This window comes from Embiotoca jacksoni, unplaced genomic scaffold, assembly GCF_022577435.1.
Source record: "Embiotoca jacksoni isolate LCO1_2020_lvr unplaced genomic scaffold, fEmbJac1.0.p SCAF_65, whole genome shotgun sequence".
NCBI lineage: Eukaryota > Metazoa > Chordata > Actinopteri > Embiotocidae > Embiotoca > Embiotoca jacksoni.
Genome location: NW_027185420.1, coordinates 302,682 through 319,126, shown reverse-complemented (window position 1 = coordinate 319,126; position 16,445 = coordinate 302,682). Strand labels below are relative to the sequence as shown.

The 16,445-nt window shown below is 42.0% G+C and overlaps 1 protein-coding gene across 2 annotated transcripts; it reads left to right on the top strand.

Moving 5' to 3' along the window:
• The first annotated feature begins 907 nt into the window (after nt 1-907).
• On the top strand, nt 908-14,642 carry cd99 (CD99 molecule). 2 transcript variants are annotated; one of them, XM_069175253.1, is made up of 13 exons: nt 908-1,084; nt 2,388-2,420; nt 2,504-2,563; nt 2,670-2,708; nt 3,160-3,213; nt 3,313-3,354; nt 3,768-3,830; nt 4,000-4,077; nt 5,733-5,765; nt 6,215-6,235; nt 11,982-12,101; nt 12,263-12,316; nt 13,106-14,642. In XM_069175253.1, exons 1-13 carry the CDS (start codon nt 1,006-1,008, stop codon nt 13,132-13,134), a joined length of 705 nt encoding a protein of 234 aa, XP_069031354.1. In that variant the 5' UTR covers nt 908-1,005; the 3' UTR covers nt 13,135-14,642. The 2 variants fall into 2 exon arrangements, with proteins under 2 accessions (XP_069031354.1, XP_069031355.1); XM_069175254.1 differs by lacking the exons at nt 11,982-12,101; nt 12,263-12,316; nt 13,106-14,642 and adding an exon at nt 7,971-10,013.
• Nucleotides 14,643-16,445: the final 1,803 nt, after the last annotated feature.

Genomic DNA, 16,445 nt, shown 5'->3' with positions numbered 1-16,445 from the left:
CTGTTGTCTGTGTTTCTTGGTTGTTTGTATATAATATATATATAGATATATACTGTACTGTATATACTGTGCATCTTACATTTAATATTTTTTTACTGCTATTTTATTGCATTCTATTATTTCTATTATTATCTTATTGCTTCTGTATGCTGCTGTAGCGAAAAAAAATGTCCCTTTGGGGATTAATAAAGTAACTACCTACCTACCTTACCCGTGCTTCAGACTGCAGACTGGTTTCCACCCACCAGGTGGCGCTCGTGCTCCAGTAGAGCCAGCTTGTGGGTCGTGTCGGGTCAGCTGGGCCACACCTCTGGACCGCCCTGCAGCTCCTCTGGGTGACTCACCGCCTTTGTTCACATTTAATCTCCTGATTTTCCCGGCACTGATAAAACATAATGTCTGAATATCATTTGAAAATCATCCATGTTTAATGAAGCCTCGAGTCTGAACAACCAAACACACATTTAAGAATACACTTCACCTCCTCCCTAATAAGGAGGCTCCTCTGAACTTCAACCCTTCATGTCCTTTATTTAGAGATTTAAGTGAACTTACACGGATCCAGTTCTGCAGGTTGTTCTGTTCCAGAGACTAAAACCTCATTAACGAGGTCTCAGTGTCCCTGAACACACCGACACTATTGTGAGTGCTCCTGTGTGCTCTGACGTCAGCTGGGTGTATGCTCTGACGTCAGCTGGGTGTATGCTCTGTAGGTTTTGTTTAAAGGCAAGAAAACGTGAAAATATTATGAACAGAGTTTGGCTTGAAACGAACGGGCGTTAATGGGGTCTTTAACGGAAGTTGTCCAGTGCAAAGTTGTTGTTATCTTTGTGTCCATGGATGATGATGATGATGATGGAGGAGTGAAGGCTCTCCGAGCATGTGACGCCCTCCGGCGGAAGGACACGCCCAGCCGCTCCGCTGCGTGTAAGGAGACACTCCGAGGAGACACACCGACTCCACGAAGCTCTGCCGCCGACTCACACGGACTAAAACCGGCTACACATGCAGCTCTTTCCCGCCAACATGAGGCTCGGTGTGACGGTGGTTCTCCTCCTGTTCGTTACCGGAACTTTATCACAGGGTGAGTCGGTTCAGTTATTACAGAAGTTGTTTGTTGTATAACTGGTACTTTGTTGTTGGGTGGACTTTTCGTTTAAGTGACGTCATAGAGATAATTATGGAGCGCGAGCAGCTGGAAGTTGTTTTGAATCCGTTAAAGTGACTTTAAACATTTAGTTCGTCTTTTAGTTCAGAGTTAGTGTGTAAAGAGGTGGCGGACGGGATTGTCTGACAGCAGGGGGCGCTCTGAGGAGGCGCTCTGACAGCAGGAGGCGCTCTGACAGCAGGAGGCGCTCTGAGGAGGCGCTCTGACAGCAGGAGGCGCTCTGAGCTCCGACAGCAACATGTTCATCATTTATTTAACATTTACATCATGAATGTCTGAAGAGACTTGATGTCCACAGCTGGACTGGTTTAAATCAGCTGTCACTCACAGAGCTGCTGCTGAGGATGATGATGATGATGAAGAAGGGATGATGATGATGATGGTGGTGGTGGTGATGATGATGATGATGATGATGATGATGATGATTGGCTGTCCTGTCTCCTAAACGGTAGAATGAGCTCCCCAACGACATCAGGACAGCAGAAACTCTGAACATCTTCCACCACAAACTAAAAACACACCTTCTCCTCCTCCTCCTCCTCATCTTCCTCCTCTCGTTCTCCTCCTTCTCCTCCTCCTCCTCCTCTTCTTCTTCTCCTCCTCCTCCTTTACCTTGAACAGTAGAACTTTAGTATCTTAAAATAGAACTTACTGATATAACTTTGTAGTTTGGCTTTCTGGAAGAAGTGATATTTTCTTGATTCTTGTTGTTCTGGTTTTGAACCCTCATGTTGAAATGAACTGATTGTAAGTCTTTGGATAAAAGAGTCAGAAAAATGAAATGTAATGATGATAAAGATGATGATAAAGATGATGATGGTGATGATGATGGTCTGACATCAGACGTAGAGGTGGACTGCTCCATGTGTCAGTCAGTGTTGCCATGGCAACCAGCAGATACACTGCATGACTCCCTGCAACATTCAAACATGTGTTTCTACTATGAAGTAAACAGGAAGCTGTGAGTCTTCACGTGTTCTTCACGTGTTCTTCGTGTGTTCTTCACGTGTTCTTCACGTGTTCTTCGTGTGTTCTTCACGTGTTCTTCACGTGTTCTTCACGTGTTCTTCGTGTGTTCTTCACGTGTTTTTCACGTGTCCTTCATGTGTTCTTCGTCTCTTTTTCATGTCTTCTTCATGTGTTCTTCGTCTCTTTTTCATGTCTTCTTCATGTGTTCTTCGTCTCTTTTTCATGTCTTCTTCATGTGTTCTTCTTCCAGAGTTTGACCTTGGAGACGCCATCGGTGATCCCTGTGAGTCTTTTTCTCTCCATATCATTTTTTACCATCAGACATCGTTGATTGTTCGTTGACTGTAACTGTGTTTGTTCCTTCAGTACCAACACCTGCTAAACCCAAAGAGCTGCCCAAGACCCCGGACAACCCTCAGCCCGACGGTACACACACACACACACACACACACACACACACACACACACACACACACACACACACACCTTGTGTATAATGATGTGTTCAGTGTGTAATGTGTGTGTTCCCCAGGTGGTTTGAGCTTTGATCTGGGAGACGCTGTGGATGAAGGTAATAATTGTGTTTACACAGAACTTTCAAAATAAGGTTACAGCGTTTAACATAACTACATCTTAATAATAATTTATATTATTATTAGTATTAGTATTATTAGATTTTCAAAATAAGGTAACAGTGTTTAACATAACTATATCTTAAAAATTATTTATATTATTATTATTCAGAGATTTTCAAAATAAGGTAACACAGTGTTTAACATAACTATATCTTAATAATGATTTATATTGTTATTGTTATTAGGAGATTTTCAAAATAAGGTAACAGTGTTTAACATAACTATATCTTAATAATGATTTATATTGTTATTGTTATTAGGAGATTTTCAAAATAAGGTAACACTATTTAACATAACTATATTTTAATGATGATTTATATTATTATTAGGAGATTTTCAAAATAGGGCAACAGTGTTTTACGGTGTTTAACCTGAGTCTCTCTACAGGTAAGCCAAAGACTCAGACTGAGAAACCAAAGAAGCCCAGTTCAGGAGACTCTGGTGGGTGTCTTCATGTTACTGATCTCATGTTTACAGATGATGGTCTGAACGTGAACATACATGTAACATGTGTACCGTGTGTGTGTTTCTGTGTCTCAGGTGATAGTTTTGGATTCGATCTGGAGGACGCTCTCAAACCAGGTAAAGACGACTGAAGTACTCTGATATAAAACTAACAATGGTTCTGACCACTGTTACTACGGTAACAAGTTTACACACAACAGTCAGTGATAAATATTTCCATTGTTTTCATTTAATAAAGTGAGAATGTCTGATTTCAGTCACAACACGTTCTTGCAAATGTTTCACAATAAAAGCCTTTTTTTAGAAATCAAAGTTTCTCTCTAATAAACTGTTAGAGGGAGCTTTTAATTTGAAATCATACAAGATCATTCAAATCAGTTCAAATAATGATTTCAGACAGTTTCCATCAAAAAATAGAAAATAAAACCTTCTCTTGTCTAGTTTTAAAGATTAAAAAGTTAAATTTAATTCTAACTGTATCACTGCATCATAACTCATTCTTATTAATGAAGCTCATCATGTCTCCTCAGACCCCAACCCCAAACCTGACAAACCTGCAGTCAACCCACCGAGGGAGGGAGGGGGAGGAGGAGGTGAGTCTCTGAGCTTTCATCACTTCCTGTAATAATCTGCCCACTGATTGGTTCCCACAAACACCATCACTTCCTGTGTTCATGTTTCCTCCTGTCGTCCTGTGTGTAGTTTGATATGAAGATGATGATAATTATGATGATGAGGATGAGGATGATTGGTTCTTCTCAGGTGGAGGGACATTCGATGACTCGGATCTGGTCAACGTTGGAGCAGGAGACTACAAACCTGATGGAGGGAACTCAGGAGGTGAGATGGACAGACAGACAGAAAGACAGAGAGACAGACAGACAGAGAGACAGACAGACAGAGAGACAGACAGACAGACAGACAGACAGACAGACAGCAGCTCTATGTTCTGTAGACACTTAGTGACTCCTCATCGTCTTCTTGTTGTGTTGTGTTGTCCTTCACTACTGCTGACTCAGCAGGCTCAGGACAACAACTCTTTATTTATATCGTCATGGTAACGACTTCTGATCTGACTGTTGGTGTTCATTTTGTGTCACATGACGCGGTGACTGTCTTCTCCCTTCAGTCCTGGAAACCAGCGAAACACACAGATGAGCTGTTGGACTGAATCACTGAGTCACATTAAATAAGAACAGTTTGAAGTGCATTCTTATTATTTGATGTTGTTGAATTGTTTGTGATGCTGAGAGACGACTGTTGATGTCACTGAGTTTTGGTTTGTAGTTTAGAGTGATTTCTTATTTTTTGTAATCAAAGGAAGACTTATAAAAGTGTTTCAGAGGTGTTTGTATTTCTGTTTGTGTTTGATGGAACAGAATAAGTGCTTCAGTCCGGCGGTGTAACGACTCATCAATGCAGCCTGCAGTCGGTTCTCTGTAAAGACTGTAACTGCACCTCCGTACTGTCCCTGAACGCCTCCTGCAGCACGGTCACACTGATCATCCTGCACATGTAGAAAGAAAAGAATAAGTGGGCTTCAGCTGGAGCACACAGAGAATCTGGAGAAATCTCTGAACACAAGTCTCAGGCAGCACTGCATTAAAAACACTATTCTGGAGTGGAAATCACTGCATGGGCTCAGGAACACTTGTGAAAAACATCGTCTGTGAACACAGTTCATCGCTGCGTCCACAAATGCAGGTTAAAACTCCCCAAAGAAGAATATGAGTGAATAAAACCTCATAATAAATGTTATTGTAGGAGTGAACTCTAAGTTTTAATCCACTCAGTTCCTGAATGTGTTTTCATGGTCGGAGATGTTGTTGATCATTTTTACAGACGTCTGTGACAGAGACAGAGGCTGAGTTCACTGGACGGATGGAAGTCATTAGTTGTTCTTCTACCAAAGAAGAAAGCAGCAACAAAAAGCCACAGCAGGAATTAGAAGCACATGTTTCAGTGCAGCTAGTTAGGCTTTTATTGTGAAGGACTACTGTGAGCAGACTGGACCGAGTCAGGCTTTTATTGTGAAGGACTACTGTGAGCAGACTGGACCGAGTCAGGCTTTTATTGTGAAGGACCACCGTGAGCAGACTGGACCGAATCAGGCTTTTATTGTGAAGGACTACTGTGAGCAGACTGGACCGAGTCAGGCTTTTATTGTGAAGGACCACCGTGAGCAGACTGGACCGAATCAGGCTCTTATTGTGAAGGACTACTGTGAGTAGACTGGACCGAGTCAGGCTTTTATTGTGAAGGACTACTGTGAGCAGACTGGACCGAGTCAGGCTTTTATTGTGGAGGACCACCGTGAGCAGACTGGACCGAATCAGGCTTTTATTGTGGAGGACCACCGTGAGCAGACTGGACCGAATCAGGCTTTTATTGTGAAGGACTACTGTGAGCAGACTGGACCGAGTCAGGCTTTTATTGTGGAGGACTACCGTGAGCGGACTGGACCGAGGCTCACTTCTTCTTCTGTATTAATGCAGGTAATGGAGGAGACCCCGGCTACGACCCGCACGGTAAACGCTTTACTCTTTTACTTCTTAAATCTTTTTATTCCAAACGTCTGTTTAACAGTTTTTAGTTATTGAAGAAGATCTGCGGTAATCTCAGAATCACTGCTGCTGGGTCATCAATCCAGAACAGTTCTGATTCCGCAGTAATATTCCTCATGCTCAGCGCTGATACCTCAGATCTTCATCAGCTTGTAGCCAACGTAGAAATGAACACGATGACGTCATCCGCTCAACATCAGCACCATGTTAGCATTAGCATTAGCATTAGCCGAGTCCGGTGGTTCTGATCCGCTCTGAGTCCTCCAGTCTGATGAATGTGTCGGGGCAAATAACTAAAGCACCTCTCACCTATAAATGTGTATTAATTATTATAATAGTTGAAAGGATATGTGACTGTAATAATAATAATAATAATAATAATAATAATAATTAGAGTTGTGTTTTGTTGACAGGTGGTGCTGATCAGCCTCAAGGTAAATCTGACCTCTGACCTCTGCTCATGTTGCTCTGATGGTTGGTGGTTTATTAAAGTTGGTATGATGTGAGTGTGTCTGGAGGATCTGGACCATAATTCATATCCTCATATATATTATATATATTCAGCCAAACTGTGATATTTATCACAATATTTGAGTTGGTTGAATATACATTTGTAAGTCAAAGCTACATGTGAAATCTCACAAACACTTTCATTAGCACACACTGATCACAATTTAATACAAAGACCGAACTTTGATTTGATGAAGAGGCAGAAACAACCAGAGCTCACCTGAAAAACACAGTTTACACGCAGAAATCATATTTCTACATAAAAAATAATGAAAACTAATAACAACAAAATGTAAAAACAACCACAGCAAAAACAATAAAGTCAATAAAAAAACTAAAGATTATAGAACAGCAGTTAAATGTTTTCCGAAGCTCCTTTTAAACATTTTATAGAGAAACAGCTTTTTATAAACTATCCCATAATTTGGTTCCACTATCGTACTGAAAATAACTTTCACTGAAAATATACCGCTGCAAAACATGGAAATGAAAACTTATATAATTTAAAAAGTTTATTTTAGAAAGTAAATCTTTCCGTGAGATGCTCCGTCAGTGTTTTTCACCAACAGGAAGTGTGCCCTCGTTTCTGTTTGCTGCTCTCAGATCTCTTCTCGGTTACAGGAAGTAGTTCTAAGTAGATAGACTTCCTGTCTGATCTTTCAGCGGTCTCGCTGATCAGTTTAGTGTTTCTATGTTCTGTATTTATTCAGTTGGAGACTAGAAATCCCCTCTGTTGCTAGGGTGGACATTGTGATGCTTCTAGTGTCTCCGGAGACGTCGGCCTCCTTCCTGTCTTTGTCTTCTGTCTCTGTGGTCCTCGTCTTCTCTGAGCTGACGTCCTTCACTTTTATTGCTACTTCCTGTTTCTTGTTGTGTTTCCTGATCCAGTAGTTTTATTAGTCTCAGGTGAGTCTCTGAGAGCAGGTAGCTGATTGGCTGGTTGAGTATGACCGTAATTAATATTTAGAGAAGGATCAGTCAGTGGGATGTTTCAGGCTCCAGGTGAGGTTGATCTCAGGTGAGGTTAATCTCAGGTGTGGTTGATCTCAGGTGAGGTTGATCTCAGGTGTGGTTGATCTCAGGTGTGGTTGATCTCAGGTGTGGTTGATCTCAGGTGAGGTTAATCTCAGGTGTGGTTAATCTCAGGTGAGGTTGATCTCAGGTGAGGTTGATCTCAGGTGAGGTTGATCTCAGGTGTGGTTGATCTCAGGTGTGGTTGATCTCAGGTGTGGTTAATCTCAGGTGAGGTTGATCTCAGGTGTGGTTGATCTCAGGTGTGGTTGATCTCAGGTGAGGTTAATCTCAGGTGTGGTTAATCTCAGGTGAGGTTGATCTCAGGTGAGGTTGATCTCAGGTGTGGTTGATCTCAGGTGAGGTTGATCTCAGGTGTGGTTAATCTCAGGTGTGGTTAATCTCAGGTGAGGTTGATCTCAGGTGTGGTTGATCTCAGGTGAGGTTGATCTCAGGTGTGGTTGATCTCAGGTGAGGTTGATCTCAGGTGAGGTTGATCTCAGGTGTGGTTAATCTCAGGTGTGGTTAATCTCAGGTGAGGTTGATCTCAGGTGAGGTTGATCTCAGGTGAGGTTGATCTCAGGTGAGGTTGATCTCAGGTGAGGTTGATCTCAGGTCTAAAAGCTGCTTCGATGTGTGTCGTTGCAGATCCTGACCTTCTGTATGGACACATCCTGAAGATGCTAAATGCTAACATTCCTGAGGACCTCTTAATGTGGATGTCTCACCTGAAGCAGGTGTTATCTCCTCTGGTGGAGCGAGCCATGGAGCTGCTGCAGGCGCTGCCCTGAGACACCGAGGCTTCTGATTGGCTCTCAGGCTGCAGCTCTGTTCTGGTTGGCTCTCAGGCTGCAGCTCTGTTCTGGTTGGCTCTCAGGCTCTATCTCTTGTGACTGGCTCTCAGGTTGTGATAAATTCTTTTGTAGGTTGTTAGCAGAGAGAGGATTCGTGTTTTCTGAGATAAAGAATGATCTTTATTGAGTTATGTTTTTTATTTATGGGGTACTTTTTTATGAATATCTTTTATTTCCTTCAGTTATTGAACTCTTCTTGTTACACCTGTGTGTAAGGGACTGGACAAAATACCAGGAACACCTCCCACTGTTGTAGTAACACATACATGTGGTGGTGAGATTGTTTATTTGACTTTGTCTCTGTAGATCAGCAAGTATCATAAAAAACAGATGTTTGTGTTTTATATTCCAATGTATCTGTTTTAACTGGTTTTATGGAGATGATGTTATTTATTGGGAATTTGTGTGTTGAGGTGATTTTGTGTTTCTGCCCTGTTCTGTATGTCTACACTGAGTTAATAAATGAATCCTCCTGGTGGTGAACACCTCTTTACTACAGTGACATCAGGACTGTTTAACATATTCATGCATTGTGCACGTATGAAGCTTATTTTGATTCGTTAAATCAAAAGACAGGAAATAACTATGTTTCTGATTTAGTGACACGAGCATGAAATATATCTAATCCAGCATCTGTCATCAGCCAATCAGCTCATGTTGACAAAGAGATTAGTTCTGATTTAAAACCAGGAGGACCTTCAGTCTGTCTGAGAGGACCACAGAGGTGTTCTGGTTATTTTGTCCACCCTTTCATGTTAGTGTCAGAATGTGACCAGAGTCCTTGACCTCTGACCTTTTACCTGTTACATGAGTTCAGCTGCTTCATGTCAGTATGAGACAGAGTTGTAGGCGTGTGTTAAAGTCGCCACGGTAACGCTGCTGTGGCCTCGACGTGCAGCTTGTTTCAGCTGCAGTCTCGGAATTTACAGAACCTCCCGGTACTGAACCGGCGTAGAATCATCTTCAGCTGCAATACCAGCGAGTGCCACTAGAGGTCGGCTCCAAAAAGCCTCCGGCTCCATAGACTCCCATTCAACTTCTCTCATCAAATCCAAAGTGAATAAAATGTGTCCATCAGTTATCTCGGTGTTGTTAGCTAAAGTCACTCCTTCTTATTAGTTTTCTGGAGGTCCATCTGAAAATAATCCCTCATTCATTAGAAAAGAAGATTCAAGAAGACCTGTTTTTGGGGGCGTGTCTGTTTGATTGACAGGCCTGTGGTGCAGTCAGGTTACAGCTATCGGTGGGCGGGACGTAGTATCGTCAGGTTTCCAATCAGATCGGTCAGATCCACCTCTGGCTCCTCCCCCAGCTCGTCCAAATATGGTCACTTCCTGCTCCGAACCGCTCCGAACTAGCAAAGATGGTGACGGACAGAATCTGAACTGGAGGCTTCTCTCTCCAGGGTTACATTCCTCCATCTGTCTCCACCCAGCTCTCCTGTTCATGTGCTGACTCATCATGTGTTGTTGGAGCCTGAACTCAGGTTTCCTCAAACTACATATAACTCTAATGTTAGGATTAAACATGAGGTGGTCTGATGAGAACCTTCCTGATTGGTTGTAGACAGGAAGTGAGAGGTTATTAAAGGTCCTGGTTTATGATTTTTTTTTTTTTTTGTTCATCCTCTTGTTTACTTTGTGTTGTTTTGTTTTTTCTAACTAGATTAAATGAATATTTCTGCGTGCTGGTCTGTTCTTCCCTCTGTGACACTCGGCTCATGAAACAGGCTTTTTTGGATCTTTCTGGAAGTTTTATTATTAGTTATTACTATGAGTTATTGTGAGTGTGTAATGTTGCTGCAGAGGAATAAAAGCCGCTTGTGTTCAATACAGAATGTGACGAGTCATGATGCCAACATCTGGACAAACAGGATCAATGAACTGATCTCACTGGCACAGCAGAAACACAGAAAGATGAAATACCTGCAAATATTAATATTAATAATATGTCTGCAGAAGAAGTAAAGTACATGTGTGTATGTAGTATTAAACTGCACATATACAGATTTATATAAACACACTGTACACCAATAATATAGTCAACTGAAAAGAAAAGTATAATTAAATAAAATACACAATAATAAAATAACAGCGATTATTATAGTTATAAACTCAGTGATGTCCAATCAAATAATGTAATAATGTGCTCAGTTTCTGTTATTATTGTCATATTTCTTATTATTAGACAGAAACTGAGTTAAGGTCATTTTTTGACAGCAAAAGCAGTTTATATGATAAAAAAAAGTGACAAGTTGTTCAAACAAGACATGTTTGTGTAAAAGCAGAAGAACGTTATAATCATAGTTATAATGAGGAAATATGATAACCTAACCTACCTAACCTAACCTACCTAACCTAACCTAACCTACCTAACCCTACCTAACCTAACCTAACCTAACCCTACCTAACCTAACCTAACCCTACCTAACCTAACCTAACCTACCTAACCTAACCTAACCCTACCTAACCTAACCTAACCTAACCTAACCTACCTAACCTAACCTAACCTAACCTAACCCTACCTAACCTAACCCTACCTAACCTAACCTAACCTAACCTACCTAACCTAACCTAACCTAACCCTACCTAACCTAACCTAACCTAACCTAACCTAACCTACCTAACCTAACCTAACCTAACCTAACCTAACCCTACCTAACCTAACCTAACCCTACCTAACCTAACCTAACCTAACCTAACCTACCTAACCTAACCTAACCTAACCTAACCTAACCTAACCTACCTAACTTCACTCATCTCTTTCTGTCCTGGAGGATTTTTAACACCTAGGATTGTTTATAAAGATAATAAAGTGAATTCAGAGAACAGAAAGATTCACATGTAAAATACATGATGAGAAAATATCCTGCAGAGGGGAGTGTGTGTGTGTGTGTGTGTGTGTGTGTGTGTGTGTGTGTGTGTGTGTGAGAGAGAGAGAGAGAGAGAGAGAGAGAGAGAGTTCCCGTACATTAAAACAGTAACACCACAGCCGACTGGATGACTTACTGCCGGAAAATGCTGAGCATGTGGACACACACACACACACACACACACACACACACACACACACACACACACACACACACACACACACTCTAAATAATAAGCCGTCCTGATCTGTTGAGTGGCACGACATGAAGCCACAATGAGTCATAACCCAGAGGGGTGTGTGTGTGTGTGTGTGTGTGTGTGTGTGTGTGTGTGTGTGTGTGTGTGTGTGTGTGTGTGTGTGTGTGCCCCGCCCAGGGTGTGTCCTCTCTCTCTCTCTCTTTGTTTTTATTCTTGTTGTTCGACTCGTTCTTTCTTTTTTTTCCGTCTTAGTCTTCAGACTCCATCGTTTTCTCTCTTCGACTCTTTGTCTGCGTCTTCTTTAGTTTCTTTTTTGTCTTTATGGTTTTTATGTTCCTGTATTTCCACCTCATGTTTTTCTTCAGTGTGATGGAACTTTTCTGTCTGTGCCAGCTCATCCTGGCATTGAAGGCTGTTGGCTGCCACCTAGTGGAGAAGTGATGTTATGACACAGACTGAGCTCATTTATCTGTTAAAGAACTGATCTGAAGAGTTCAATCTTCTGAAAAGAAGCCACTAAATATGTGATCACATGATCCCAACCAGCCAATCAGAGACAAGCATTTACCAAAACATCTGTCACATCCTCAGCTGTTCATTTCAGTCGTTTGTCCCAATTTGTCTTTTTTGAACCAGAATCACAATTGATAAACAGACTGGTTCTGGTTCTGTGAGCTGTGTTCTGGTTCTGTGAGCTGTGTTCTGGTTCTGTGAGCTGTGTTCTGGTTCTGCAGCTGGAGGCGGGTCCGGTCCGATCGCGGGGATCGTCAGCGCCGTGGGCGTCGCCCTGCTGGGAGCAGCCTCCAGTTACTTTGCCTACCAGAAGAAGAAGCTCTGCTTCAAGCTGCAGGGAGGTCAGAGTTCATCACCTCATTAACAATAACATGTTTATGTATCATCATGATAATAATAACACTGTGTGGCGTTCAGGTGCAGATCATGATAATAATAATAATAACACTGTGGCGTTCAAGTGCAGATCATGATAATAATAATAACACTGTGTGGCGTTCAGGTGCAGATCCAGAGAGTGGGAAAGGACACCACGGTACTCACTCAGAGCCTCAAGGTCAGTTTCTTTCATGGTTGATGCATCATTACATCTTTAATAACACATTATATTTGTATATATGTATGTATATATTATATATTATATATTATATATTATATTTATAACTGTCCTGCTGTGTGTCCCAGTTTAAACTCTTTAAAGTGTCAGAACCATCTGGTTCAGACTGCAGCTCCAGTTACAGTAGAGTTTATTTTATTTATTTAGTTTATTTATTAGAGTCTGAACAGACAGAATCAGAGTCATTAAAATCTGCATCACAATCTGGATCCACTGATTGTTCAGGTTTAATAATCAGCTGAGCCCACCAGTCTGTCTCAGCTCCGCCCATCAGTCTGTCTCAGCTCCGCCCATCAGTCTGTCTAAGCTCCGCCCATCAGTCTGTCTGGGACAGGATAAGATCAGCTGCTGCTCGTTAATAATCACAGACCCAGTTTAATGAAAATCAATTAATAATTAAATATAAAGTGAAATATGAAGCTGCTGAAACGATATGAGAAAATAAATGTATTATGGTTTTTATAATGAACAGCTGAGCCAACAGTTTATATAAGAGTCTTTGTGTGTAGACTGACCCCTGGTGTTGGACAGCAGGTAGTGAGCTGGACTTTATTCATACTCCGTGGCTATATATTTGACAGTAGTTTGACTAGATCAAATTATTTGAGTTATTTTTTTTAAAAATGAGCAGGTTTGTAGATTTAATGATGTCGTATCAGAGATGGATGTGAAAGTCGTTAAAGTCTCAGGTTTGAAGTGTTTGATGAACTTTCTTGTTTTAAATTCCAGTTCTCAGCAACCTGCTGCGCACCAACTAGGATCCTCCTCTTCCTGCTGCACACGTCTCCTTCACAATAAGAGACTTCCTCCTCAGTTTTCCTCAGCGTGGTGTGTCTGAGCAGAACTACATTTCCCATGATCCCACTGTCTTCCTGTCTGACTTGTGTTTCATTGAGTTGCTCCATGTTTGGGTATTGCTGAATAAGGTATTTTTTTAACTCAGAGAGAGTTTCCTGCCACAGACTTTCTCTGATCTGAAGGATCCTCAGAGAGGAGAGCTAGTGTTTTATTTTGAAATCTTAGAGTCAATTCATCCAAATCACCCAAAACACAACAAAACATGTGAGACAATAAAAGCAGTGATGTCATCCTCACTTCCTCTTTAAATCCTAAAATCTGTTTTCTACTTTAGTTTTTTTACCAGTTAAACCTCCATCAGTTAAATTCAATACTTCCTGCACGCGTTTCAAAATAAAAGCCTGCAGGAAATAGAATTAGTAGTGAACTGATGGAGGTTTAACAGCTAAAAATTATAAATATGGCAATTTTAAATCATTGGAGATAATTAATGAATGAAAGCAGAGCTGCAGTGTGACAGGAAGTGGACTGATTCCTGTAAAACACACATACGTAACATCTTTATTAGCCCCGCCCACCACAACGACTCCATGACGCCGCCGGCCTCAGACTGTTGATCTGATCACCGTGAATCTGGATGGACGTCCAGCAGAAGGAGCTTTTTAATATAACGCTGATATTAAGGCAGCAGACGGTGTTTCTGATGTGTTCATCTTTGTGTTCATCGCTGTGTGTATGTGGTGTGTGTGTGTGTGTGTGTGTGTGTGTGTGTGTGTGTGTTTGTTTGTGAGGTCGCTGCATCATGTAACATGTAAAACAGCTTAAAACTTAAATTAACGCACTGCAAACGTCATTTGTGTCATTTTGAGCCCTTAAAGTCTGATTTTTAATGATGCAGCGGCTGCTTTTATTTTGAAGAGTCCCAGGTTCAAGTGCTGCCCCCTAAAGGCAAACAGACAGACTGCAGCTTTACAAACAACATGAAACAAGCAAATCTGTTTCTAGAATTTTTTTTTTTTATTTTTTTTTGGGGGGGGGGGGGGCATCTTTGCCGCACTGACATTTATAAATAAATAGATGAACTGTTTGAATAAAGTGAGATTTAAGGACAAAAGTGACCAGACGAGACTTCCTGTTTGATTTCAGCTTCTTCTTTTAATGTCTGAGGTCGCAGCCGTCCTTCTGTCCTCCATCATCCTGATGAACATGTTATTAGGGATGTTTCCATGGCGACGCTTTATTACACTGCTTCTGGTCCTGATGCTGATAATGAGCTGTACATATTCAGATACTCGCTGACTTCTGCTTCACGCTGTTCACTGTCAACAATCATGATCTCAGCGTCAGGTGCATTCTGGGAGATTTTATATCCAGACTCGATGCAGGTGTTTTACATGATGAGATGAACGTTACCTGTGAGTGGATTTAAAGTGTGTTCATGTTCTCAATAAAGCCCGGTTGTACAGTTGGAGGCCTTCTGTCGTTGTTCACCTGAACGCCTCTCAAGCAACCTCAAACATTTAATTGAACATTTTTGTAATCTGAAAATGCAGTTTTTAGATTAAAAAAGTTATTTGTGGTTCCAACAGATTGAATGAAGCATTAACAGCGGGTTCTCTTCCATGAATTTAATATTCAAACTCCTGAGATTTACAAACTTATAAATAAAATGAACTCAGGAGAATTTAATGATTTTAAGGCCTTAATATACAACATGGCGGAAGATAATTGGACACAGGTGAAAATAATCAGGTACTTAATCACACACGATAGGAAGTGGCGTCAGATGACAGTGACCACGTGGTCTGAGCCGTGACCTCATTAGAATATTCACGCTGCCGGTGACGTCACCATGTGTTTTCTTTTCCCGCTCCTTCTTTCCAGAGAGTCGCGAGCGCAGCAGCAGCAGCGCTAACAGGTAGCTAGCATGCAGAGGTGGAGACATTATTATAACATTATAATATTATAGAAAACAGGAGAACAAGGAGGAACAAGAGAAGAGGGAGGAGCAGGAACAGCCAGGAGCAGCAGAGGGAGGAGCAGGAACAGCCAGGAGGAACAGAGGGAGGAGCAGGAACAGCCAGGAGCAGCAGAGGGAGGAGCAGGAACAGCCAGGAGCAGCAGAGGGAGGAGCAGGAACAGCCAGGAGGAACAGAGGGAGGAGCAGGAACAGCCAGGAGCAGCAGAGGGAGGAGCAGGAACAGCCCGGAGGAACAGAGGGAGGAGCAGGAACAGCCAGGAGGAACAGAGGGAGGAGCAGGAACAGCCAGGAGGAACAGAGGGAGGAGCAGGAACAGCCAGGAGCAGCAGAGGGAGGAGCAGGAACAGCCAGGAGCAGCTGACTGTCCAGTGACCTCTGTGTCAACATCCAGTGAGTTAGCTGCTAGCTGAACAGATTAGCTTCCTTGATGCTAACTATGAGAAATGTTTTGACATATTCTGATAAAATAATCAGTCAGGATGATTAATAACCTGTTAAAGGTGTGTTTTCATCTCAGACTGGTTGGAGTCCGCTGGGTTTGGACCAGCTCCTTCATATCAGGTGTTCTGGATCATAATGGTTCTATAGATGGTGCAGTTCTGATCATGTCCACAAGGTTCACTGCTCCAGGTAACACAACCAACATAAAGATATTCAGTATTATTATTTATCTGTCCTCTTAGCGCCCAGACATCAGACAAACCTGCAGCAGTGTCACATGTCAACAGATCTGTCTCCATGACGACGGAACATGATGGAGGGACAGTCTGGGACCCAGATATGAGATAGCCTGCAGCAGAACCAGAACTAAACGTGAGTCCTCTGCTCACATCTCCGTCAGCTGTTCTTCTTCTACATCCAGATTAAACTCTGTATGTTTAAATATGTTGTTTCCATGCTTGTCTTTAACGTGAGGAACCTGAGATTATTTATTATTTAACTTCACCATGAATCTTCTCATTCATAAAAGCAGTCTGTCGATCAAACATCACGCTTCACCTCTTAGTTTGAACTCCACTTCCTTTTTCAACCACTTCAAGGTGACGCTGCACGTCAAGGCCTGGAGGTTTATTAAACTCATAACAGCTGCTAACCTCACATGTCAACAGAGCCGTCTCCATGACGACCAACCATGATGGAGGAGAGACACAGATACAGATGGGATACAGATATCAGGTGAGTTGGGTTTGTTTAGTGACAGTAACGTGTCAGTGAGGTCGTCTCTGTCCTCCAGGTGGGAAGTGAACATCAGCCCCCCGTCGGATCGTACGGAGGGTCTCCACGTCGGAT

Bases quoted from the DNA above. Each gene is read 5' to 3' on its own strand.
- cd99 (XM_069175253.1), top strand. From the start codon at position 1,006: ATGCAGCTCTTTCCCGCCAACATGAGGCTCGGTGTGACGGTGGTTCTC. The intron at 4,078-5,732 runs GTGAGATGGACA...GTATTAATGCAG, and splicing joins TGATGGAGGGAACTCAGGAG to GTAATGGAGGAGACCCCGGC. The intron at 5,766-6,214 runs GTAAACGCTTTA...TTTTGTTGACAG, and splicing joins CCCCGGCTACGACCCGCACG to GTGGTGCTGATCAGCCTCAA.